At 33.2% G+C, this 27135-nt stretch overlaps 2 protein-coding genes across 3 annotated transcripts; both read right to left on the bottom strand.

Annotated features, from left to right (window-relative positions):
• Nucleotides 1–374: 374 nt before the first annotated feature.
• IQD17 (IQ-domain 17) lies at nucleotides 375–2951 on the bottom strand. Of its 2 annotated transcripts, none has more exons than XM_086236170.1 (5): nucleotides 2719–2951; nucleotides 2309–2596; nucleotides 1937–2182; nucleotides 1659–1796; nucleotides 375–1545 (listed from the first exon to the last, which is right to left on the bottom strand). In XM_086236170.1, the coding sequence occupies exons 1-5, from the start codon at nucleotides 2797–2799 to the stop codon at nucleotides 733–735; spliced, it is 1566 nt and encodes a 521-aa protein (XP_086092296.1). In that variant the 5' UTR covers nucleotides 2800–2951; the 3' UTR covers nucleotides 375–732. The 2 variants fall into 2 exon arrangements, with proteins under 2 accessions (XP_086092296.1, XP_086092297.1); XM_086236171.1 differs by having other exon boundaries at nucleotides 375–1542; nucleotides 2719–2950.
• Nucleotides 2952–12781: 9830 nt separating this feature from the next.
• Nucleotides 12782–14198, bottom strand: LOC147290368 (NAC domain-containing protein 43-like). The gene is made up of 3 exons (XM_086235632.1): nucleotides 14000–14198; nucleotides 13620–13894; nucleotides 12782–13501 (listed from the first exon to the last, which is right to left on the bottom strand). The coding sequence occupies exons 1-3, from the start codon at nucleotides 14181–14183 to the stop codon at nucleotides 12782–12784; spliced, it is 1179 nt and encodes a 392-aa protein (XP_086091758.1). The 5' UTR covers nucleotides 14184–14198.
• Nucleotides 14199–27135: the final 12937 nt, after the last annotated feature.

Here is a 27135-nt window from a genome sequence, read left to right as displayed (position 1 = left end):
AACCTTTAATGGGCTTGGAGGTGGAGAAGAGCAACAAAACACTTTATAATTGGTGAACTGCATGCTCAGAAAAGCATATACATAGTGATGCAGTACAGAAAGCAAAAGATTTGGTAGATCAGAATGCAGGCAAGTGGCCAAGTGCAAGAATGCTCAAATGGTTGCTGAGGTCACATTTATGATTCCATTTTTTCAGCTGCAAAGATGAATATTGCAGAGTAAAACAAAGGATGTTTAACTTTAAAGATATTCAATTTTTACCAGTGATTGTATCATCAAATATTCATTGCCCTTAAATTTTAAAGGAGACAATGTAAAATTTAGAAATGTAATTTTGACGATTATGAGTGAAAAGTAGAAAACAGAAACAGGACTAAGTTACAGAATTCTGATTTCATTTCAGAGCAAAGAGAGTGGGAAAATAATCAACAAAGTTACAAAGTTTGTTAAATTGGCACAGTTTAAGCCATAGACCTCACTTACACCTTCAACTTCAAACCAATTCATTAAAAAGGAAAAAGGAGAAAAAAAAAAAAAAAAAAAAAAAAGGCCTTCACTCATCCTACTATCCATCCAAATGCTCATTGCTCTCAAAATTATATCCCAATACTGCCTCTAGATCCATATTTAATAGTCAAATCTACATCCTAATCACAACTCAAATCAACTAAGAATGTGACAAGTTATAGTTCACAACTTCACACTCCACCATCAATTTTAGCCATTAATTAATCACCTCAGCCATCTTCTAAGGTCACTAGTTGAAGAAGGGGAAACCTCACCGCCATGACTCTCAGTGCAACAAGAAGAATAGTTAGACTGTTGCTCCAACCCAAAATGTGATCCACTCACACTCTTAAAGCTTGGACTCCTCAAGCTATGCCCATAACCTCCATAACCCATTCCTACACCATAAGGATCGGGAGCTGGATACGAGAGCCTCTTCTTTGCTGATCCAACTCCTCGTTCCCTGTCTGGTGTTGAAGGCCTTTGCCGTGGTGCACTCTGAGAGCGTATCCGGGCCTTGGCAGACTCAGTTGCTGCCATGTAATTAGGCAATGTAGCACCAACAGCATTGCCACCACTGCTTGTACCGCCCCTACTGCTATGTTGGTGCACTGCAGCACCATTGTAGTAATAGTTGGACCTCAGGCTTGGGGTTTGAGATGTTTGGGAGCTTCTATCTTCTCTAACGCAACGAGGGCTGGCAGACCGGACTTGGAGAGGCCGGGTTTTTGATGGGGAGGGGGTGACAGGGGAGTGGTGGAAGTGTTGGTTTTGGTGGGCTCTATGGAGTGGTGAACTTGGTCTTTGTTGTTGGGGATATTGGTTTGTATTTGCTCTTCTAAAGTTGGGTGCTAAACTCGAATAAGGCTGAGATGTGTCGATTTCGACTGTTTTAATGGGGTCTCTGTGGTCAGTTGAGGCTCTTCCTCTGCCCTCCCAAGGCTTTGGGGCCATCCATCTGTCTAGCCATTTGGGTTTCTCTTCAAGCTCATCCTCATTGCCCATTGATGGGCTCCTCCTACCACTCCTCCATATCTTCTTTCATTATGCAGAGAATTGAGACCAATTAGCTCATGAAATTAAGAAATTAAACCATTGAGAAAACAAAGTGTGAGAGAGTGAACTAGTGAAGTAATTGATATTAAACTAACCTGTTGAGAGAAGGCATGGGACAAGGCTTTCTCACGCTTCATTGCAGCTTCTTTTCTATGTTGCAACATGGCTTTCACTTCCTCAATCGTGTGGGGGCGTTCATCCCAATCATCTGCTATGCTACTTCCTTCTCTGGACTGCAGCCCACAACACATAAATACATAAAGAGTTAAGTACTTCCACTAAAATGCATAAGACTAATCAAACTAATGAAAAAGACTTCATCATTGATGATTAACTATTGTTGCCTTTTGGGTTATGAATCTGCTAAACTCACCATGGATTTTCTGTCTGAAATCTCTTGAAGATACCGTGATTCCCAAACACTAGCGGTGTCACTAAACGCAGACTTTCTGCTGCCTTCATGGGAGAGCCTGGTGCGCTGATCAAGCACCCGAGCCTGCACTCGCACCAGAGCTTGCATGCACCTCAATGTCATCTTCGCTTGCTTCCTCACATTGTGACCTCTCACCAAAGCTTGCAACTTCACAAGCCCTTTAAGCGCACGAAGTGCCCTCCTTGCCTACAAACACAAACACCCACAACCATCAAAACCCAGTTCCCCTTCCTTTCATTTAACATTAAATTCCAGAGCAAACAGAGAGAAGCAAATTTAGATCTACATATATATTGTAAGTTTGTAACTTACCAAGTACCCTCTAAAAGCGGTCTGGATAACAATGGCTGCAGAGTGTTCTCTAGCGTGGTTAGAAGGCCTAGTTAGCCGAGCTACTTCTGCTGCTGCTTGGGCCGTGGCCATTGCAGCCTCGGCAGTGGCCACAGCCACAGCAAGCACATGCTTTTGCTCTGCTGCAGCTGCTGTGGTGGCAGCAGCAGCTGATACATGGTTTGGTGCTTGAGTTTGTTGTTGGGTAACCGTTTCCTGCGGATTCAAATTTGTGGGTTTCCTGAAAATCCACCTCCGCTTCTCTCTTTTCTGCACAAAACCCAGAAAAGAAAAGTAAAATCATCATCACCATCTTCATCTTGATCTGCCCAGAAACAGAGAGATAAAGAAAGAGAGTGATGGAAAGATTTTGGGTTTTAGGAATATTAGACCTTTTCTTCATCGTCTTTAGTGGGAGATCTGAAAGCCCTTTTCACAGCAGTCAACCAAGAGGTGCCTCCCTTCTTCCCCATCAGATAATACAGTAAAACCCAGCTGCAACATTTACAGCAAGAGAAAGCTAGATATCACAAAGTGCCAGAAAATGTGAGAGAGCTTTAGCTGGTTAAACACATGATGAGGCTTGATTGTGGCTTGTACGAAAGTGCCAGCTCTTTCACTCTAAGGAATGTGACTTGTTCAGCTAAAGCTAAGATTCATTCAATCAATATTACATAAATTAAAGCTGGCTCCTTTTGGGGCCATGGAAGGACAGTAATGGGTGGTGTCAGAAAGTACGTCAATAAAATTTTTTATAAAAAAATATAATTCTTACAGGACGTGACAAAGTTTGTGAAAATGACTGTGTGTGTTTGGGTGTGTTTGTGAGTGATATCGAGGAGGTTGAGGACCGAGAGAGAAAGAGAGAGCACGTTGAGGTGCACACGAACCAACAGTGTTTGCTTTTAGGCCAAGCTTTTTCCTCTTTTTTTTTTTTGGATAGAAGAGGCTCTCTGGCCCCCTCCTGTTAAAAAACAAACAACTGGGGCATGCACCTCTCATGCTGTCACGTGGTGTGTAGCAGCAGCCAGCAGGTGGAGGTAAATATAATGTGGGTGCTGGACCACGGTGGTCCTCAGTAAGTATTGACTGCATCGTCTGCTTGCTTCAGCAAAATCTCGACATCTGGTATTTACCAAAAAAAATAAAAAATTCTGGACATCTGGTGGTCCATAAACACTACATTAACATTGTTGGTGGACTTTTGGTTGTGGGTGTACCTGGGTTTTGGATGTAGTTGGGTATATAGAGCTTAGAAAGCACACATGGACATGGTCTTCACTCTTGGAAGACCAGTCAAACTGTCTGACTCCCCTGTTCTGGTTTTCAACTTGGTGATATATCATTCCAGGAACCCAAAATTTTGTGAGATAGATAGTGTCCTGTACTTCAATTCCAGAAAATTAGTGTTTGACTCCTCCAATGGACCACATATGTGGTACATTTTCCTTTTTGGTAAATAAAATGAACTAGTTTTCTGTTTGGTCTAGACAATGGTCCAGACTCCAGCCTTGAATTTAGCATATTACAAGGTTTCTGAGGATATCAAACTTGTTACTTAAGGAGGAGCTTAGTGGGGGAGTCTCTGAAGCAAAGCAACCTGAAAGTTTTGAAGGAAAAGTAGTGGGATGTTTCATTACTTAAAAGTAAGAAACAGACCCCTGATTATATGCAGATAAATTTACATAATATGATAATTTTATAAAGGAAATCGGCTAGATTGCTTGCAAGTAAGGCACTTGCAATAAAAAATGATGTTTTGCATTCTTTAATGTTAGATTTCAATTGAACAGCCACTACTTTATCTTGATCTATTCCAAAATTTCTATTAAAACACAAGGGGTGAAAAAGGTATACAAGCTTGGGAGGAGAGTAAGACCAACTTACCAAATTTGACCAAAAAAAAGGACCAACTGACCAAGGACTGGGGTACAAACTCCATACTTCAACCCCTTCACCAGCTGGCAGTATGCCAATATACAAATTTGGGGCTACAGCAAGTAAAATAACCAATGTGGAGTGTGAAACCAAATGAACAATGGTTTACAAATCAACTTTAGGCAACCATTTTATGTGGAGGTTTCAACTTTCAAGTCTCGAACTCAAAGCCTTTTCACCCAGGAATTCAGGGTAATATTGGCATAGTGGGTTGGTATATATGGGTCTACCAGTACCCGCCATTATGGAAAGGAAATAATCAGTTAAGCCCAAAACAGGATATCATAGAAAACCAAAGCACTCTATATCAGTTGTAACTTGTATCTAATCACCAAACAGTCGAAAGAAACCCAATAATCAAAACCAGAAATAGGAAAAAAAAAAAAAAAGATAACAACATAGAGAGAGGAGAGAGAATGTACCTTCAAAGGAATTAAGATTAAGCTTACTTTCCAAAGAGCGTTTAATGAGATTCCTAGTTTACTTGTCTTTCCCTCAGAAGCAAAACTGAAAGCAAATAAAAGCTTTTTGTTTTTTGGCTGAAAATATTTCTAACTTTAAATCTCAGAAAAGCGGAGGAAACTTCTTTAAAAAAAAAAAAGCAGAGGAAACTACCAACACACGAATTGATTGAAAAATAACAAATCCCCAAATACCCAAGATCCAACCAATGAACCAAACAAAGAACATCCACCAAATTTACTGGGGCCGAGTGGATGTGACACCATTATAGGGTCTGCCTCGGTTTAAAAGCAAAGAAATATAATAAGCCCAAATAAGTATAAGGGTATAGAACTCCCTATAAAGTATAAACCCAAGAAACCCAAGCCCATTATATGTGTAATGGGCTTAGAGCTCCACCGTTAAAAGTGACATGACCCATTTAATTTTGAATATTAATTAGTGATTATTGTATGTCATGTGATGTAAAACATAAAAAGTATAATGACAGATGAAGATGGAAATAGGAGATAGGGATTTGTGTGAGGCATAAGAAGGGAGGTCAATCAGTAGGTCAATTAAGTGACTAATTAACAGCAACATAGATATATAATATGTAGTGCTCGATCACGTGTCTTTTTGTGACGCTATTCAATTAAAGGCCAGCAAAATTCTCCCAGTACAGAGATTTGTCAATTAATTAAACAAGCATCAAACACTGTTTTTGTATTTTAATATGTGTAAAAATCGAAAGACCCTGAACCAGCTTCATATATATATAAATGTAATGAATACTATGCATCATATTTCCAATCTCCATGATTCAAAGCTTGGTATAATTTTATTAGAGAATAAAAAATCAGAAAGATCACAAAAGCCTCTATATAATTAGGGTATACCTTTGTAAAAAAAAATAAAAAATAGGGTGTACCTTTTATTAAATGATTGTGAAAGCTACAAAGTGATAGTTTCACTTTTATACCTAAATTTCTTCAACGTTGTTGGCCAAAAAAAAAAATGTATTCAACGTTAATCAGTTCATCATAAAGTTGAAATGGAATCTCTAGCTAGCTTACAATCACGTGTAGATTACTAGATTGTAGGGTATGGGTGTCTCCTCCTAAACCTCATGTTTTCTTGTGGTCTCGGAGTTAGTGAAACGAGAGTATATGTCTCTAAATTAAATTAAATCAAGCAACACTTTGATGCATACCAAAATGTTTGATACATGAATATAATTGAAAAGCTTTGGGTTTTCCCAAGTTCCCACCGTATAAATCCCATCAACTTTCGAATATGATTCTCTATCATCAGCTGGCCATGTTTTTCAAAAAGGGGTTGTGCTTTCTAGAGCTGACCTCTCAATTCATGATGAAGATGATCATCATCTACAAATTAGATTTATCTTATGTGCTCTGCTCTGTACTATATATATATATATATATATATATATTTCGATGATCAAGACGTAACACCTAGCTTCCCTCCATTGGCCTACATGTCCCACCTCACCAACCATATATATGACTACCATGCTCAGTTAATTTGGTGTTTGACATTACATTTTTAGTTGTCCCATTAATCATTATGATGAAATTTTTGAAATTAATTAAATCATCGCTCATGAGATTAATCGACAACAGTGCATGGAGTGGATCTCCAAAAGTCCTACCCAACAACCATTTTATACCTGGAGACCATGATCGATCCCATCAAATATATATATATGAGAAGCAAAGCCACTTGTTATTATGTGGGTTTTGTCGGTGAATCCCTCAACCTGTCAACCAGTTAGTCTTCTACCTTTGGTATATTGTTGCTTTCCTTGGGAGAGTTTGGATTCTCTACTCATTATTTTGGTATTCATCTTGTGTTTAGACTTTTATATAATTATGTTTTCAATATAAATTCTAACTACTAAACTTTAACAGTGTATTTGGATGAAGTAATTCTAATTTTTACATAAATTCATAAATGATGGAATTTAAAACTCCGTCATTTAAATTTCCATCAATTGTATTTTCTATTGTTTGAATATATGTATATAGAATTTAGTAAATAAAAGGAATTACAAATTTTATTGTTCGAGTAACTGATGAAATTTGTTTAAGAATTTGTTTGAGAATAATTCATCTTAATTGAAGTTTATATATACTAGTAAGTTTCTCAAACACTATGGTAGACAATTAGACATCTTGTAATAGTTTGTTTGAGTACCAAAAACAATATCATCAAAACTATTCCAATGCGTATGAATGTGTAAATTTGGTAGCGCAGACAATTTCAAAATGACGAAATTTTAAATGATGGAATGTAAAGTTATAGAAATTGTAAAATTTTTGTTTGTATAACCAATTAACATGATGAAATTCAAATACAATGCAGGTGGTGGTGGTGGAGGTGGATGGTGGCAGAGACGATGAAAGCGTGGGGAGGCAGTGGTGGCAGCAGTGGCTTTATGTTTAGCAGCATTTTGTTCACACTTTGAATATTGCAACATAGTAATAAATTGATTTTAAATCCACTTTAATGCCTCAATTCCACAGCAAAGTTGAGTGGGTTTTGATGTTTTTGTTAAAATTAATCGGGTATGTTTAATATTTCAATCCTTTGAGGTTTTTATTTTGTTGTAGTACGTGCGCATACCAATTTGATCATATAGATTAATTTCAGTACAAGCCTCTGCAGTTTCTAATTCTTGGTTGTGGTGTTTGTAAATTGGTTTCTTATTTTCTTATTTGTTGTGGTTAATTTAGAGGCAAGTATTGCATATGCATAAGGCAATGCAATGACATCTAAAAATGTAAAGATTGTTGTAGAGTCCCAAGATGAGAATACGATGCAGCATTGTAAGATTTAATTGAGATGGTTGTGCTGGTGGTGGTGTGCCTTTTTTCTTAAAATCTCAAATGTCTTATAATTTGAAAATGACACCTATTTAGATGAAATTTAAAGTCAGAATTTATAAATCTCAAATGCCATAATTTTTCCGTGTAAAATTCTAAGATTTCTTGTTAATGAGGCCAAAACAAGGGAATTGAAGATTTTCATTTCTCAAATTCTGACTTTTAATAAAATACCGAGTTCAATTTATCTATCCAAACGCACTATAAATTAAAAACGGTTAAGTATATTCAAACTCCAAATTTACCAACACGTACTTGAGTATTCTACATCATTTGTTTTTTGGGTACTAGCTGACTAGCTCCATCTTTCACACATATTATTAATTCATTGTCATCTCAAGTACTTGAACAACAACATATAATGTCAAAAAAGTACTTGTTTATTTGCTGATAAGTTTGCATTAATTACATATTTATATATAGCTACTTAATTGATTAAAAATGTTTAGAATGTACAATATATAGTGTATATATATAGGTCCTTTTTATTAAGGATCTCTCATTTAAGGGTAAATAAAAGATTTCTTGGGGGTTCCACTCCACATTTTCTTTTGATAATCAGAATCATCTACAATTTAGGTTTCTATTAAAAGATTATCATCGCAAAAAATTAGCTAAATCGGAAACCATTTACCTGTTTGATTAAATGGTCATCATTTTCAGTGTTTATCGAAAATTTTTTATCTATCTATTTCTTTGATCACAATGAAATGGCTTGATGGTTTCAGATTTGTCTAATTTTTTGTAAGACTTGTATTTGGATAGAGTCCAAAAAGATAGACCACTTCGATTGTCGAATTACAATGTGAAATAGGCCTCACAAACAATCCCTTATTTACTCTATGAGGGATTCTAAATTAGAAGGGCCTGTATATCCATATAATCTATGAAGAAACTTAGCCAATCAAATTATAAGTTTGTGATCTATGGATTAGCGCCTATATAGATGTGATGAAAAGGTACATAGGCCTTTTGTTGGATGTTTTCGATCATGAAAAAGTTGATGGAAAAGTATATGTACCACTTGGAATCTCAGCATCAAGAGATTAATAGATAAACATTGAGACAGGGAGTTCACAGCATTTTTGCTGTCGTTTCTGTGCGAAAGGAATCTATTAATTACTGTTTAGCTCCAGTGAAGTGAAAAGAATTTAGATATTTTTTAAAAAAATCAAGTAGTTTTTGCTTGACTACTATATATAAAGTTTCTAAATATACTAAAAGAGAAAGTGAACAAGAAAAGGAAAAGGTTACACGGCTAGCTTGATTGGGAACAAGAGGATTTCGATCGATTCCTCAATCAATAATGGGAATTGGGACAAGAATTATGATTAATCGTGCACAAGCAATTAAGCTGTACACAATTTGATATTATGCACAAAACCGCATTAATTAGCTCATTTTGGCACGGTTGGTCTACATAACTATATATATTAGTAGAAATTAAATCTATACTGTAATAGTGAAAAAGTGAATCCTGTCAAACATTTAAAGGTGAAAAAGATTGATTATTTTTCATCTGAATAGTTGTATAACAGAAATTTTCTTGTATAGATATGTATAAGATACATTAGTGGTGATGAGAAATAATATATGTGCGCCTATACATTAGTGGTGACGATAATGCCATGTTCTTTGACGTCCCCAGTTCCCTCTTTTTGCTGTCCTTATATATTCTCATCCGCTGATAATATATATATATGGGGATTGGGGAGCCCACATTAAATTAATTATCTTTATTTCTCTGTCATGTATGGTTGATTGACCACATTAATTAGGGTTTTAAGGTGCATAAAGGTATACGGACGTTGAAGATCGAGACAAGTGAAGCTGGGTATTAGTTTAAGTAGCAGTTGGGATACGAATATATATTCATATATGGGATAACTGCTGACAAATAATATCTACATTGCAATACTTGAAAGCTCTACTTTTTGGAGTTGCATGTGCATAACATTGATATTCTTAATTTTGGATTAATTTATTAGTCCCATAGTGTTAAGTGAGTCCTAATTTGTTTAGGATTACAATTAATTGCATGTTCTTATTGTATTAGTTTTCGATCTTCATTGTATACTTTTTTTTTTTTTTATTGTATTACTTTTCACATAAGAATGTATCATTGTATCCTTTGTATTACTTGTCACATAGCTCGATCCTAGCTCCCAGGGTCTAATTAATATGAACCCACATATATATATATTTTTTATTTATTTATTTATTTATACGTATAATCCAGCACAGGACGTGGGAGATGGAACACTATTGTTATTAAGGTACGATGAACACACTTGTTAAAAGAAACAAGAACCCTAAAAGAATATGTATTTAGAAAAATCATATTCTAACTACTCAATCATGCATGATTCTTTTTTTTTTTTCTTTGCACCCTCTTACCCTAATATAATTACAAATAATTTTTCTTTGAATTAAACTATAATTACAAATAATTTAAATTCCAATATTACAATATATTATCTTCTAGCTAGGATCGAATAACATAATCTGGTCAAAACCAGATCGTTTATACGTACAATTCTGAAAAGAAAAATTAGTTTTATCTGGTTGCAAATTGTCCAAAACAGATACTTGCTCTGATGACAGAACTTAGAAGCGTGGTAATAGTAGAGTAAGTATTAGTAATAAAGATACCAACTATATATAATTCCAATTAATATGACATCATTTCATTTATTTAATAATTGGGCTCATTTTGTACCTAGTTTATTTACAATCCGTAAAAAATGATCATATTTTAGTGAATAAAATTGAGATACTAATTAGTGTATCATTTTGTTTTTTATTACACTGAAGAGAATCAAACCTAAACATATTTTAATCATAACTCATTACCTCACTATTTGAGCTAACCTCGTAAACCTGTTGGACTCTCTAGTATTATTGCAAATAGTAGATCGAAGTTACAAACTAATTAGCTAAGAAATTAGGATATATAGCAACTTTTTTTGAATGGAAGATGTCAATTATTAACCTAAATAATGTGGCAACTAGTATTTATTTTCTAATATAATAATGTTAAAAATAGTAATTATTTCTTACGAAGCTAAAAATTAATTAATTAGCTCAGAAATTAAGAGAATGAGAAAAGTAAAGAAAGAGCCAATAAAGTTTGTAGTTTTTGTACGTGGAAAGGTCGTTATCGATCAGGAGAGTGCAGTACGTAAAGCTACTGATCGTATGGGATATATGCATTGCATGGTTGGTGGCATGACCTAGAATCCCGCTACTTGTTTCCCCGATTTCCCCTCTTTTTGAAAATCTTTAATTTATTCTTATCTTTTGGCCTCTTCCAGCCATTTAAATCACATGTCCTGATGCCCACGACCTGTTCCAGGTATATGTGAATATACATATATATATATATATATATCATTTCACATGCATAGATATATCATGGGCCACTTCCAAGAAGAAGAGGACAATTTCTTTTTGTTCAGTCAAGAAATTATTTAATAGTGTCACTAGCTTCAGATGCAAACACTTACACCTGAAGTTTTTTGTAAGTACGATATCATTTTGAAAATTATCACCCTTACTAAAATAGTAAGCTCTCATACCATACATGTCAAGTTATAGTGAATCCAAGAGCTTAAGCTAAAAAAAAGGGATTTAGCAACTTAATTGTATCAATCCTAACACAGCATATACAAACAAAAGTATATACATGCACATAAGAAATTAAGTTAAATTATTTAGCAACCATAAAACAATCAGGAAATAAGGAAATTATAAACAAAAGCAAACTATAAATATATAGCCTTTTGCGTGATAACCTGATCATATAGAAAGCAAAGCTAATAATTATATAACCTGATATCATGTGTCAATATTATTTTGAGAGACGTAGGTCTTTCATGGCCAACTAATTAAAAAAATGAAACACCTTTCATATATATATATATATATATATATATATATATATATATATAGCATCGTCTATCCCTAGAATACGACAATAACCCAAGACAATGGTGTCATGCATCAAAGGGAAAGAGTCAAAATCTATTTCAATTCCCATAAATCAATCCGCATATATATATATATATATATATATATATATATATATAGGCACTAGCTTGACTCCTCCCGTCAACCTCCATCTTTTCATTATTACTTCTTTATTTTCCTCCCAAAAAGATTTGTATCTTCTATTCGATCTTTTCGACTTGATGTTGTACTTAATTATGTTTAAAGCTACTTACAATGCTTTAGCCTTTTATATAATTATCTTTGAAATATAAATACTAAATTCTAAAATTTAACCACAAAAAGCTTAATCTTTGGACTCCAAAACACTATTATTTGGATATATATATATATATATATAAACAAAATCAACATAAAAAAGACTAGTAGATCGATGGAGCATTCTATTCACTCCGAAAAATGCTTGACTCCTATATATGAGCACTAACTCGTCTTTACAATAGTACTTTGGCATGTGTAATTATTTTGATGTCCAATTCTTCGTTCTACATTATAATTAAGTCAAGTTGTTGTTTTCCTCCTATATGACAAGACAAGGATGCAAAGCTTACGTTTCTCTATAATTCGATTCCCTTTTGACTTCTTAAAAGTAGGGCAATTGCAACTTTGCTCTCTCTCTCTCTCTCCCCCTACCTAGCCAGTCATGTACATGCACCCTTGATGAGTTGAGCCATATGGGCATACAGCACCATGACAAGCCACGTGACTCAAAGATAAATATTGATGATTATACGAAAATATGGTCCATGCCATCACAACACTTGATGATCATTCTTAGAAGACAAAAAGTTAAGAGAGAATTATAATTGTAGTTTGGAAACAGATAATCATCAGTAGTACCAGTACTCCACTCACACTCATATATTTCACACTACTTCAATTTAATTGCCCTATATATATTTTATATATATGCTTCTAGACATATCAACAGTGAAAAAACTTAACAAGACATCGTGATTAAGAAAAGATAATGGTACTTGACAATGCCACCCCCATCTTAATTAACTATTATATAATGGGTAACTAACCTTTATTTATCTGACATACATATCATGCAGTATTATTATGACATATTACATTACTGTGCCTGCAATTATATTGTCTGACTTCATAGACAACTAGATATATAATATTCTTATATTACTTATATTGGGTTGTTCCGTTATATAGGAGCGTTTGACACGTGGCAGAGCACATCGGAGGATGACAGAGATGATGGTTGTCGAACAAAACTCCACAGCTCCTCCATCTCGCTCATGTTGTTGTTGTTGTAATCATGTGGGGCATGGTTGGATTTGTTGGACAATATTATTGAAGATGATCGTAGAGTACTAGGTAATTGGAGCTCATGATTATTATCGCTGCAATATGTACTGGGGTTAGTGAAGCAAGCCCAGTTGGTGATCATCAGGTGGTTCGAGTCCACATGGTAACCCAAGTCAGTGACACCCACCTGATTATTCTCTGTTACCATCTCTTCATGGTTGTAATTACTGGGTTGGTAACAGTTTGGGCTCTCCAGGCTTGGAAGCTTCAAGAACCTGCAGTCATCATGGTACCCATTTTGGTTCATAATATTGTTGATGGGTTGTTGGAGAAATCTTGTGCTGCAGCCATTGTTGTTTAACATTGCTTGATCATTCTCTTCCTTGCAGGTCCTTCCCACCATGTAATCAAGCATTTGCTCCAGAGCTCGCTCATCATGATTATCAGTGCATAAATCAAACATTTGGGTTGATCTTGATCTTGTTTCTGTTGTGATAGATGAAGTAGTAGTACTCATGATTGGGCTGTCTAAGGTTTTGTGGAGGTTTTTCTTTTTGAAGATTCTGCAAACCACCCATCCCTCCTCTTGTGCTCCCTCTCCCTCTACGGTGGAGACCTAGATGATATAAACAAACATATATAGATCAATATTAATATATAGTTGATTATTAGGATAAATATTTGAGCTGTTAGAATGTGAACCAACAATTGTTTGTAGATTCAGAATGGCTTACATTAGTAATATTGATGGTGGTGTTATCGTCGAGTCTATATTCGTGCATGATCCAGTCGGACTTAAGGCCGTGGGGAGCTCGGCCTTTGTAGAAGACAAGAGTCTTCCTCATGCCGATCCGCCTGCAGTGGCTGCTAATCACCTTGTCGCGGCCGGTGGCCTTCCAGAATCCGGCAGCAGTTGCACGATTCGTGCGTGTTCCGGTGGGGTACTTCTTGTCCTTGTGGCTGAAGAAATACCAGTCATTTTGAGGTGTGGTTCCTATTTTACACTTGTCTGCAAAAACCAATAGTAATATGAAATCTTGGGACATTGGTATGACTAATTTGTCCTAATTAAAATCCAAAAATGGAACAGGAAATGCTTGATTAAACTAATTACCTTGTATATCCCATGGCTCAAGCTTGTTGAGATCAACATCACGGATAACGTCGAGATCAATCCTCTGAGAGGAGACCTTCTTCTTCAAGTAGTACTGCAAGAGCTCCTCTTCGGTTGGATGGAATCTGAAACCAGGAGGGACTTGGGATTGCCCATTCACAGATATACTCATGTTTTCAGGCATTCTCAGATCGATCCACACAAGATGGAAGTTGAAGTTTCTGAATTATGAGAATCAAAAAGAATTAAGTAGCTAGGATTATATTGATTAAAGTAGTAGTGAAGAAGGTACGTACAAGAGAATATGGAGAGGAATTAGGAACTAAGAATTAAGTTGGTGTACGCAAAGGAGTATGTAGTGGAGGACTATATATATGTGTGTGTGTGTTAGTTGGAGGAAAATGGCAAAATATAGATGAAAAAATTCAAGCTTTTGGTTCGCATGGGACACGTACATTGGTACATATATATTTAAACAATTTTTTAGTCAGTACGTGGGGTTTGTTTGACAAGAGCAACCTACACCTACCTTACAAAATTACATGTAATTACATGGGTGTAGAAGAGGAGACGTGGGGTCCATGCATGAAAGTGGGCATCAGTAGTAAAGGGTCCCACGTCAGAGCTGAGGGACTCTGTGGGGAACCTGTAGTACGTGTAAGGGGGCAAGCTCACATCGACAACTGAGACCCTCGACCTTAAAATCTCCTTAGAAAAGCACCTCTTAAACAACCCATGGACCACTCTCTCTCTCTCTCTCTCTCGATCTGGTAATTGTATGTGCAACCACCGGGACAAAAAAAACAGATTGTGGGGTAGGAATTGCTCTTTCATTGCCCCTTCTTCTTGGAATATATGTACTGACCCAAACCCCCTTTGCAATGTGCAAAAAGCTCCAAGCTTTAGTTGCATCAAAACTCTCCTTTAATAGAAAAAAAAAAATTGTTGTATGTATTTGGTGGGAATTTAAACGATTGAAACAATACTTTGACCCATTGTAGATTCAACCATCTTCTCCAGTTCTCCTTATTTACCCTTAATTAATTAAGAAGTGCAATAAGACACTTTTTCTCATATTTGTTGTTTCTCTACCTATTATTTCTACTTTATATCAGATTTTAGTAGTGTATTATGTATAAATTCAAGAGCGTGTGAACAAATTAAAAAAATTGAATTCAAAACACTTTTTGAATGTGTGTGGGATCATTAATAGACCAATTACTGGAAATTTTGTATATGTTAGGTCTTTAAAAATTATGCACAAAATTAAAAAAGAAGCAAATAAAAAATTTGTTATGTTTTCTAAAGATTACTATTATACACCTTAGAGTCTTAGTCGTACGGTTGGACATACTCTCGTTGAACGATCCATTTCTAACATATAATTTCCACATTAATTTGAATTTTGAGGTACAAATGTCAAACTGGCCGTATATACGCTTACATAGGGAATATTAATCTATAATTTCTAGTCACAAAACAGAAAACAAAATATGGATATATATGAGTCATCACATGCCTTTGCTAATAAAATATTGTGTTTAAAGTTGATATCGCAATTTTTTTTTTTTCTTGCAAAGGAATTCTGTTAAAAGGTATTTTAATTACAGCCGCTTTAAAATGGTGCATGTTTCCCTACTTCGTCATGCTATAAACTTAACAAATATTTTTACATGCACAATTTAATATATAGACTCGAATTGTTATCCGTCTGTCATAGCTATACTTAGTAAATTTTCGTATAATATGCATATTATACACATACATATGTATTTTTGAAAAAAATTTCTGTTTCTGTATTTTTCAAAAGATACGGAAAAAATGAGTATATTTCAATCCAAACGTATAATATATATTTTTCAATTATACGCGTATCAATCCCATATTAAACACGTATCATTCCTATATTATCACATATTATTTTGTATTATTTGTGTTTTTTAAAAATTTAAAATTAAAAAAAAATATTATATCCGAATATTTTATTGTACTTTAAAAAAAATATTCCAAATAATACACGTATTTTATACATATTTTTGCCGTCTTGTATATTACTAACTATGGCCATAGCAGAATACTGCTAAATGCAACTTCAAACATAGTTGAATTTCAACCTAAAAATTACAGAATATATATATATATGTGTTGTATTAATCTAATAATTTTTTTAAAAGAAAAAAAAATTAACCAACTTGTATAATCAGTATATTTAAAAGGCTGCACACAATTGACATTGTACTGGTGAAAACTAAAAAAGAGATGGATGTACCATATAATATTGCTGGAGGCACAATTTGCAGAATTGGGTTGGTAACGAAATTTATAGTGACACCTTCTCTAACCCAAAATCTGTCGCACCAACTGTCAAAACTAATGTTTTGGGGTAATTTTTTGTTATTATTCTTCTTCTCATGGGAGGTTTATATAGGAGAAACTTAAAGCTCTTACAAAAAGTCAACTAATCTGTCATAATTACAAATCTAACTTAATTGCAAATGCATGATTTTAAGCATCCAATTATGCAGCACATTAGACAATTAACCTCAATTAATGACAAACGTTGACTCTACACCATTAATGGCAGATACTCATTTCAACACCTCCCCTCAAGCTGGACATAGATATCTTAAATGTCTAGCTTGAAGAGTATCTTTTCATCTAGACTCAGCAACATTGATCTTGTCTCGATCAATCAGTCACGATCTACTCTCTTGCTTCTCCTTGTCTCAGAAAAGACTTTTCATTCTTCTTGCTTCTCCTTGTCTCAGAAAAGACTTTTCCTTCTTCTTGCTTCTCCTTGTCTCAGAAAAGACTTTTCCTTCTTACTTTTTTTTCATGATAACCTGTCTCACATACAGACTGTCAAAAAATGGAAATTTTGTGGAAAATTCTGAAACCCAAGTATGGAAATTTTATGGGAAAAAAAAAATTGCTAATACCAAATATTTGAAATTTTATGGAAAAAATTATGAAACCCAAATCATGGAATTTTATGAAAAACTCCAAAACCCAAGTATGGAAATTTTATGGAAAAAATTCCTAAAACCAAATATTTGAAATTTTATGGAAAAATTCTGAAACCCAAATCATGGAATTTTATGGAAAACTCTAAACCCAATAACTATTTTCATCTCTCTTTTTTTCTTTCCTTTTTTTTTTTTCTCCTTCTCCTTCTTCTTTCCCGATATAACATAATCACCATTTTTTTACCAAGACCAATCTTCATTCCCATAACAGGTTGTATTGGCGAATGAAGTTGAGCCATGGGCTTGAACAGGTGATGTACTAGAACCAGAGGAATTGGCAGGAACTAAATCTGACATTTTTTTCCTTTATTTTTTGAACCCAGAAACTCCAAAACAACCAAGCCCCAATTCCTTAAGAAATTTCAGAAGGAAATTGGGGTTGGCTCTGATACCATGTCAAAACTAATGTTTTGGGGTAATTTTTTGTTATTATTCTTCTTCTCATGGGAGGTTTATATAGGAGAAACTTAAAGCTCTTACAAAAAGTCAACTAATCTGTCTTAATTACAAATCTAACTTAATTGCAAATGCATGATTTTAAGCATCCAATTATGCAGCACATTAGACAATTAACCTCAATTAATGACAAACGTTGACTCTACACCATTAATGGCAGATACTCATTTCAACACCAACTCTTGGACTCCCCATGAACCCAACTAAGAATATTTCATGGGAATTTTTGTATTACATGAATACATGATATATGTACAGTTCATTTATTATATTAGGTTTATAATTAGATAAAAAGTTGTGATGCCAAAAAAGAAGTTGTTAAGCTATTAGCCTATTGTTGAGAGAAGTCTCACATTGAAAATGAGAGGACCTTGCTAGTGGCTTATAAGGGTTTGGGCTACTCCTCCCATTGCCAATTGGTTTTGGGATGGATGCCTAGCTTTCTTCATGGTATCAGAGTAGATTATCAACGTGATGCGCCTAACGGCCACACATGCTCCTACGTCACCCAATATAAATTGTCCACTTGTTAGGCTTAAATGACGTCACACGTGTGGGGGCGTGTTAAGAGAAATCTCACATTGAAAATGTGAGGATCTTGCTAGTGGCTTATAAGGGTTTGGGCTACTCCTCCCATTGCCAATTGGTTTTGGGATGGATGCCTAGATCTCTTCACCTATTACTATATATTAAATATCATAGTACTTTATCAAAAAAAAAAAATATATATCATAGGAATACTAATACAGATTTACAAGAAGAAATATAGGATTAGCAGAGTAGACTTATTGTTGAACTTGGTGTCTTGGAGACTAGATCAACCTCTTTAAATCAATTTCTCTCAACACGCCCCCGCACGTGTGGCGTCATTTAAACCTAATACATGGACAATTTATATTGACTGACGTGGGAGCACGTGTGGCCGTTAGGCGCATCACGTGGATAACCTGCTCTGATACCATGAAGAAATTTAGGCATTCATCCCAAAACCAATTGGCAATGGGAGGAGTAGTCCAAACCCTTATAAGCCATTAGTAAGGCCCTCACATCTTCAATGTGAGATTTCTCTCAACATAATTTAGTGCTTTTTGTTCTTTGATAAGTTTACAATCGATTTCCCACTTAAAATTGAAATTTAGAGATTAATTTTCCTTTGTCCTTCATTTCCTTTTTTTTTTTTTTTTTTTATAGTTCTGTACACAAAACTAAGGAAGTACTTGATAAATTAATCCCAAAAAAAAATTGGTCATCCAATGTGGTTTCCACGATTGTTTTGTCTTTTGTTTTTTTTGTTTTTTTTAAATTTGAAAAGAGGAATTCGACTTTGAAACTTTTTTTACAGCAAAGTGAAATATAGTTCCATTAAACAAAGAGTTTAGTGTAAATGATATTTTGCAATTTGATCGACCGAAAAAATACTAATAAGCAAATTGACTCGGTGGACTGATTTCGAAATTAACTTTGAACCCAATTAATTCAATAGAAATTGACTTATATTAGGTTGGATTATCATTCACATGCATGGACTAGATTAGTCCTTGGGATTTTGATCAGTCTCAAATTATCAACAATTAACAAAGCTTTTTATTAGGGAAATTAAGAAATTGAACTGATCGAATACATTGTGCCTATTTCGTATCTAATTTTTGTATATACTTATATTTCACGTTCTCCCTATCATCAGCAATGGTTGAGCATGTATATATATATATATATATATAATATATAGAGGGCCCTTTCAATAAGGGATTCCTCATTTAGTGTTAAATGAGGGATCACCTTGTGGGGCTCACACGGGTCGTTTTGTGTTAATCTGAATCATTCATTTTTTACATCTCCATTGATAGATCATCTCTGCAAAAAATCAGCCAAATCGGAAATCGTTTGCCCGTTCGATTAAGCGGTCAAAGTTTAGGTGTTTATAGAGGAATTTGTTATTCGTCTATTTGTTTTAAACTTTGACCGCTTAAACAAACCGGTAAACGATTTCTGATTTAGCTGATTTTTTGTATGGATGATCTATCAATGGAGATGTAAAAAATGGACCGTTTGGATTAATAAAAAACAACCCGTGTGGGCCACATAAGGTGATTCCTCATTTAACACTAAATGAGGGATCCTTATTGGAAGGGCACTGTATGTATATATATATATATATATAAATTAGTTAAGGAAACTTTTAGAGGTCTCTATATTAATCATTTTGAGGTTTCTCTGAATTCCTTCGCTCTAATAATTATTTTTTGCTGATAAATGACAGTGCAACCACTTTATACTTTAGTTACTAACCGGCATTTATATGGTTTGATACCGGCCCATATCTTTTTCTTGCTTTTCAAATTTTGCTATTGCGGTTGTCGTTAGAGAAAGTAATTTGTTGAATATATGAAAGAACTTTCTTTGTCGGTAGTGTGTACACTTTGTTAATTTTGCGCAAGTGGTTTACACTTATTTGTCCCTAATAATAAGTAATAAGCAGTCTTTTTTTTATATTAAATAATCAAACTCACAATTCATTTTAATTTTGAAAGCATAGTACATTAATTAGTTCCTCTTCCGAAAATTTTAACTTTACGCGATGATCACGTCAAAGACTCAAACGTAAATTTTATTTTTTAAAAGTGAATTGTATCCTCGCAAAAACATAGTTAATAAATTATAGAGATAATTAGGCTTGAATTCTTTAAAAAAATAGTCTTAAATGGAGACTGATGATGTTTTAAAATTTATAAAAAAAATTTAAATTCATAATAAAGTTTTTAATTTATAAGAAAATCTTTTTAATTCATAATAAAGTCTTTTTTATTTATAAGAAAATTCTTTTAATTTATAATAAAGTTCTTCACTGATTTGAAGGGTATTTCCCCTCCTAGAGTGTATAATGGGTTTTAACTCCGAAATTTTGGTCAAAAGAATAAAAATAAAAGGATTCGATTAAAAATTTAAAATCACTACCGGTCTTAATCTAAGAAAAATTCATAAAATGGACTGAACTTTAAATCTCCCTAAATTATATAATAAATGCTACATTTAACAATAGTCAATAATTAAAGAGAGTTAAAAACTTATGAACTTTTAACCTTATACCTCTGCTCAAGAAAAGGAAACTTGAGTTCAACATATATTATGTGATCATCAAAACTATTCTAGCTTTTAATTGTTGTCCACGTGAGCATGAAAAATTATCAGTCATTGATATTTATAAAATTTACTGTAAGATCTATGTATATACATTATACATACATCAACATAAGCTTTATACACACTAATAGTTAACAATCGAGTCCACAGGATGACTAAACTTTCTCTTATGTGATTAATAGAAGTAAGAGGAAATTACAAATTTGGTTCACTTATTTTATATCTAGTTTAATTTTGGTTCACGATCTTTTTTAAGTTCAATTTTGGTCTACAATTTTTTTTAAGTTATGATTTTAAATTTTTTTGGCTGTATTTTCTTCAATTATAATTGAAGTATAAGTTATATTTCATAATTTTTTAGTCATAGGAACTAACTTGGAGTATTAGAATAAAAAAAAATTGAAGTTTAGTGAAGTTTGAAAAATTTGAAAATTTTATAGGAAAACTTGGTAGTTTCGGGTATCATACTTTGGGGTCAATTATCTTGATTTTTAGAACTCCGATTTGAATGATCTTTATATGGTTGTAAATAGGAGATGCATAGCTTTAAAATAAGTATATGTTTGCTGAATTTGACTGCGATTTAATACAGTAAAAGATGAGACAAATTTAAAAAAATAAATTTAGACTAAAACATAACTTAAAAAAGATCATACATTAAAATTAAAATAAATATAAAATAAATTGATCAAATCTGTAATTAATGTAATTAACCATACACTAGAGTGAAACCTTGATGTGTACGTTCGCGTACGCTACAAGTAATTAACAACTTGATGGAACTGGCTAGAAGACAAGAATAGTAACAGTCACTATATTTTCTAGAAGCAGAAATAATGAGTCCACCAGCACTGACAAAGACTTTCGACTCTCTAGTAATAAAAAAAATGAAAAAACCAGTACTTAATACATGTAGCTTCATCGTTAGTAATAGTATGGCTAGTAAAAAATAAAATAACTATACAGATATATTTAATGATTTTACTTATATATACCTACATGGAAATGTTCTTGCCAAAGAATCTAAACGACACATTTAATTATTAGTCAATTTAATAAACTGCATGTTGAGTTTGGAAACATAATATTTTCTTGTTCTTAAAATATTTGGTAAAGAGAACATTTTACAATTCTAGTTCCAGTTTCAATCAAACAAATGATTATAAATTCATAATATATATTAAAAATAAAAATATACAATATGGATTGATCCTTTGTGAATGTACAGTGTACTCTGAGTTGACATACTCTTTCCCAGTCCCAAATCCCAATTAAGTTACATTACGTAGTTATGACGTGTGCAAAATCTTGGAAGCTTGAATAAGAAGCAAACGTGGGTGGCCATGCATTGCATATAATTAATATTGTTGGCCGGGATGGTCTTAGCAGAGGTGAAATGTCAACATTGAGTCACACATAATTAGATTTGATTATATTAGATACCACTATACCAGTAGGCAGCACGAAGAAGAGAAAATCATCCCTTACTATATATATAGCTAGATTGTCATACAGAGTTTGTCATTATATAATTCTTTTTTCTTTAATTTTGCAAAAACTAATCATTCTTCTCATAACAATCTCAATGGGTCTTTGATAGAAAAAGTAAAAATTAAGGGAATATTATGAAAATGTAATAAAAAATATGAGTCTAACCTCTATATAAAAAAGTGTGATAAACAATATGAATGTATAATTAATTGTAAAAGACAAAATTTCGAAACGATGCATATCATTTTTTTTTTTAGAAGTAATGAAGTATATAAATATATAATTTAGTATTGTTGCACATAGATAATTACATAAAATGCTATATGGTGCTGTAGCTACGTATATACACATAATATAGCAGGCCAGCAACTTATTTAAGTCCAATATACTTCACGTGCTCGATTGATCGATCATAATTAATAAATGGCTCCATCAAATTCTACTACCATGTTAACGTGACACCCAAGGTGCTTATTTCTCACACTTCAGCTAAATGGTAACAAGCTGAACAAATTCTCCAATCAATAAATTATTTAAAAACCATTACAAAATGACAAGCTCCAAATATACAAGTTTACAACTTATTAAAAAATATATATGTATGGTTCTTTGGAGGTGTCAAACGGGTTGGGCCGACCTGAACACGACATGGCACGATTAAAATAGGCACGGTATGGCACGACAAAATTAAATGGGTCGGGCCGGGCGAAAATTTTATCTCATCAGGAATGGCATGGCACGAGCACGAGCACGAAATGAGCTCGAGTTAGACACAACTCTTTTAACATTGTTTTTTCCATTTTTAGATAACTTTTTAATAAAAATATTCAATTTTTATTAAAAATAATGTTAATATTTAATTATAAAAAAAAATATCATAAGATTAGTTTTATCACCCTAAAAAAAAAAAAAAGTTCGTGAGTCGGCCCGTTTAAGGCACGGCACGAACACAAATGACCCGCGGGCCGTGGGCCTTGCAGGGCTTAAATCTTAACTATATGGGTCGACCCGAGCATGGCATAAAAGCACGATGGGCTCAATATTACTGGTACTTCATACTTGATCATAATCATTCTGGGATTCATACTGTGACATCATCTCAAATTTGCTGATAAGTTTGCATTATATACAGGCCCCTTATAAACAACCCATCTTAAAGGCTGTAATCTGTTATATATAAAATAACCATAGTTAACTATTAGCAATAAATTCATTATATATGATAGTTAGATTGATGAAAGAGAAAATCATAAAACAACACAGAAATATTAATTATCTTCTGATTTTCGAAAAACAAATTATGAAAACGGTCAGTCACGACTATATTCTTCTTGTAATTATTGATTTTCTCAATCATAACTGGTCTGTCATGAATCATGATTGACAAAAATGACAGCTTTGTTATGCTATATATATTCAATCGTGCTTCGCATGTTGGAATGCAATTTTCATGCTGGTGTTGTTGAACTGTACGTTGATGTACACAGGCATTCCCTGCTTAGTCAAACAATGGACAAAATGATTAATTAGATATGGCGACCAAATTAAATACATAATTAAACACATACGCAGTTCATAACATCGCTTACGATCGGCCCACAAGTTAAATAAGAACATTATAATTATGGTATAAGCCACTTTTTGAAGAAGGACATAACGAATTTGGACAAACTATACAAAAAGACATAATGAGAAAGTTGATGAATAATAGATCGATCGAAAACAACCATGCAACTTTTCCATTTAAAAGAAGATTCTCTGGGGAATGAATCCTCTTTTATTCGTAATGTAGCTTCCTGAAAGAGAAGACTCTCTGTGTGGATGCTTTATTTTAATCGCTAGAAATTAAATATCTTCACCTAATAATTTGTTTGTTTGCTATATTAACTACTTGCTCTGCTAACATACATATGATTCATGGTTCATCCCTATTGTTTAATGAAACAGTACTAGCTAGAATATATGGTCTGTGGAAAAAGATGCTAGAGAAAATTTAGTATACCGTGTACTTATATTCAAAACTACATCATTTTGGGTTTAATATTTAAAATGATATCATTTTATACATATATAAGCACCCAACAGGAGATCAACACAAAAATGATCAATATATATAGGATCCATATCCGTACTATACAATACCCTCTCACATATATTGAAACACTTACATACTAATCACGTAATGACCATTTATGAGAAAACTATTGTATACAATGTAAAGATTTTCTGCAACCAATGAAGAGGCATGCATACGTACAATTAAATTATTAATATAACTAAGTAAGTCAGAACGAGTGAATATGCCTTTAGGGTAATTAAATGATATAGATATCCCCTTGTAATTTTGAAGTGCTAGAAGGTAGTTGCATGCTAATGAGATTTGTTTTTCTCAAGGTGCTAAAACCGTCCCTGTGATAGAAACTTACAAGCCGCATATACATATGATAGTTAATAAAACTCATAATTTTCTATTTGATTTTTGTTATTAATTATATCTCTTTCTGGGGACGGTGGTGATGAGAACAAAAAATGCTTTAAATTTCTTTGCATGCAGACACTTCACGTTCATTTAGCAAATTATTTTAGATTTTATACAAAGTTTCTTAATACTGACCTACGTGGTGCATGGATGATAATTGTATTTTAATTTGTCTCATAATTGTGTTTTAATTTGTCTCGTTCTTATCAAACTCTAATGCCAAGTATCAATATTTTTCTCATATATAGTTGAGCACGTGAAAGACGTACACTTTTATATTATTGGTAATTAGTTCACAATCTAATCATTTGTTAATAATTAACAAGTACTAATTAAGCTATTAATGCTGACCGGCATACAATTGTGAGGAGATCAGAGAGTGATGAGTTAAAAGGTATATATATATAGAATATATGCATGCAGCTAGCTTCATTGATATAATTAAAAAGCATGCATGCATCTTTTTAATTCTTTAATTGGTATAAAAGAAGGTGGTGACGCGACAATTTTCTCGTTAATTTAGTGAAATTGTTTATTTTTTCGTACATACAGAAATTGTTTATTGATAGTACGTCATTCTTGCTATAAAATGCAAAATGTCCAACAATCAGGACACAACTTTTTTGGGTTGTAGTACACGGACGTTTAGACGATAACCACTGAAACATTGATCATGAATGAATATTTGGATTCTTTATTGTCTTTATTTTTTACTTGTTTAAATTTAAATTGTCTAATGTAAAATCAGAGTTATAAATATAAAGATGTAACTTCACTAGCACCAAGTGTTATGAATTTATTTCGATAATTTCAAGATACTTAATTAACTTAAATTAAGAGAATAAAAATAAATAAATAAACAAGCAGAAGATATGGGATCCCTAAACACTACATAATTGCAAAGCATCTGCTTGCTCAGCTAGCTATATAGATTTAAACAACTTTGTGATACAAGACAATTAACTTCAATTCTTTTGCTAATTTAGTTATTTCAATTATTAATTAATCAATAAATATAAATATTTTTTTTTTCAGAGATGATTATTGAACGATGCCAACAAAGTAGACCGACTAAATCATAAAACGACAATGCAAAATCAACCACGCAATGTGTCATTTAAATTAATTTATTATAGTATTGCCATGCATAAGGACGAACACAATATAAACACAAGTTTAATTTTTTGGGTTACTTACGAACGTAGGTTAAGAATAAGCATGGATGGAGTACTAGAATAAGCACTAAAAACTAGTTAAGTCATAGGCTGGCTCAGCTCTGACAGTTACTGCCCAAAACCAAGTAATTACGCAATGTGTTTTTCTTTTGTTTTTGGTACAAGAGGGGCCACGCAATGTGTTTTCGCGTCTGTGGGACTCTTACGTTGCATATATATATATATAAAATAAAAACATATAAATAATTGTTATCATAATCAAATGGCTAAATGACTTTTGATTTTGAAGATTTTTTATAGAGATGATATTTGAAATAGGGTCTAAAAAATGTATGGTTCGGATTTTGAAATTACATTGTGCAGTGGGCCTAATAGGATGATTAGCTTTGTATTAACTTACTAACTAGTTAGTTTTAGAGCATTTATATATATATAATATCCTTTGCAGGATCAAATTAAATTCTATTTTTATCCTCGATCTACCCTGTACATTGCAATTAATTCTGAGATGATGGGATTAGCTAGACAAATACATGTTGTTGCATGCGCCAATAACCAAAGAATCCAATATTAAACCCAATAATATTATTCATCTGTGTGAAATTTTTTACTAATATTTGCTAAATAGAGCATGTGATTCATGAATTTGCTGGCATCAACAACTAATTAATATACTAATTAATCACATGCACCTAATTAATATACTACTAATTAAATGAATGAAGTTGAATGCAACTTCTTGTTAGACATCAGAGAAAATGCGAGAAAGCTAGTTTGAGAGAAAATGAGAGAAAGTGTTTGTGATTTTCTGTATTGATTAATCAGAGAGAATTACAAGAAATTGGCATTGAGATTGCTTTTTATACATGCGTAATATACAAGAAGAAAAAACAGAAAAAATATAACAACCTCTAAAGCTGTATAACAAACTTATTAACAGCTGTGAAACTAATTGAGCTGAGATGGCATGTCTAAGATGATGTACGTAGCTAGCTGACTGACATAGTTGTCTAACACTTCTTTGTAACAAATAATGTACGTAGCCTTTGTGCACATAAAAACACCATATAAGCAGGAATTAAGGAAGAGAACAAACTTATATGAGGATCCAACCCATCAAAATCCAATTATATATATGTTATAGCCATTGAGTGCCATCCTGATCCAACTAGTACAGATATATATATATATATATATATATAGATATTATTATTTCCTCTAGGTAAACGTACACTCGATATTTAGTACGCTATTATAAGTTACTTGACTGTTAGTTTCAACAAGTAATACATTTTGACCGATAGTTTAAAGTACTCATGAGGATCGATTAAAATCCTCTTCAGCTTGATCGAACTCAAAAACCTTATC

Source organism: Dryas octopetala, chromosome 3, assembly GCF_963921425.1.
Source record: "Dryas octopetala chromosome 3, drDryOcto1.1, whole genome shotgun sequence".
NCBI classification, from domain to species: Eukaryota; Viridiplantae; Streptophyta; class Magnoliopsida; order Rosales; family Rosaceae; genus Dryas; species Dryas octopetala.
The sequence above is the reverse complement of the archived record's forward strand: the minus strand, read 5'-3'. Positions and strand labels throughout refer to the sequence as shown.

Excerpts from the sequence above, each read along its gene's own strand:
- IQD17 (XM_086236170.1), bottom strand. The coding sequence starts at position 2,799 with ATGGGGAAGAAGGGAGGCACCTCTTGGTTGACTGCTGTGAAAAGGGCT. Across the intron at positions 2,597-2,718 it reads CTAAAGACGATGAAGAAAAG|AAAAGAGAGAAGCGGAGGTG; the intron begins GTCTAATATTCC and ends GGTTTTGTGCAG. Across the intron at positions 1,546-1,658 it reads CCCATGCCTTCTCTCAACAG|AAGATATGGAGGAGTGGTAG; the intron begins GTTAGTTTAATA and ends GCATAATGAAAG.
- LOC147290368 (XM_086235632.1), bottom strand. The coding sequence starts at position 14,183 with ATGCCTGAAAACATGAGTATATCTGTGAATGGGCAATCCCAAGTCCCT. Across the intron at positions 13,895-13,999 it reads TGAGCCATGGGATATACAAG|ACAAGTGTAAAATAGGAACC; the intron begins GTAATTAGTTTA and ends TGGTTTTTGCAG. Across the intron at positions 13,502-13,619 it reads CCACCATCAATATTACTAAT|GTCTCCACCGTAGAGGGAGA; the intron begins GTAAGCCATTCT and ends TATATCATCTAG.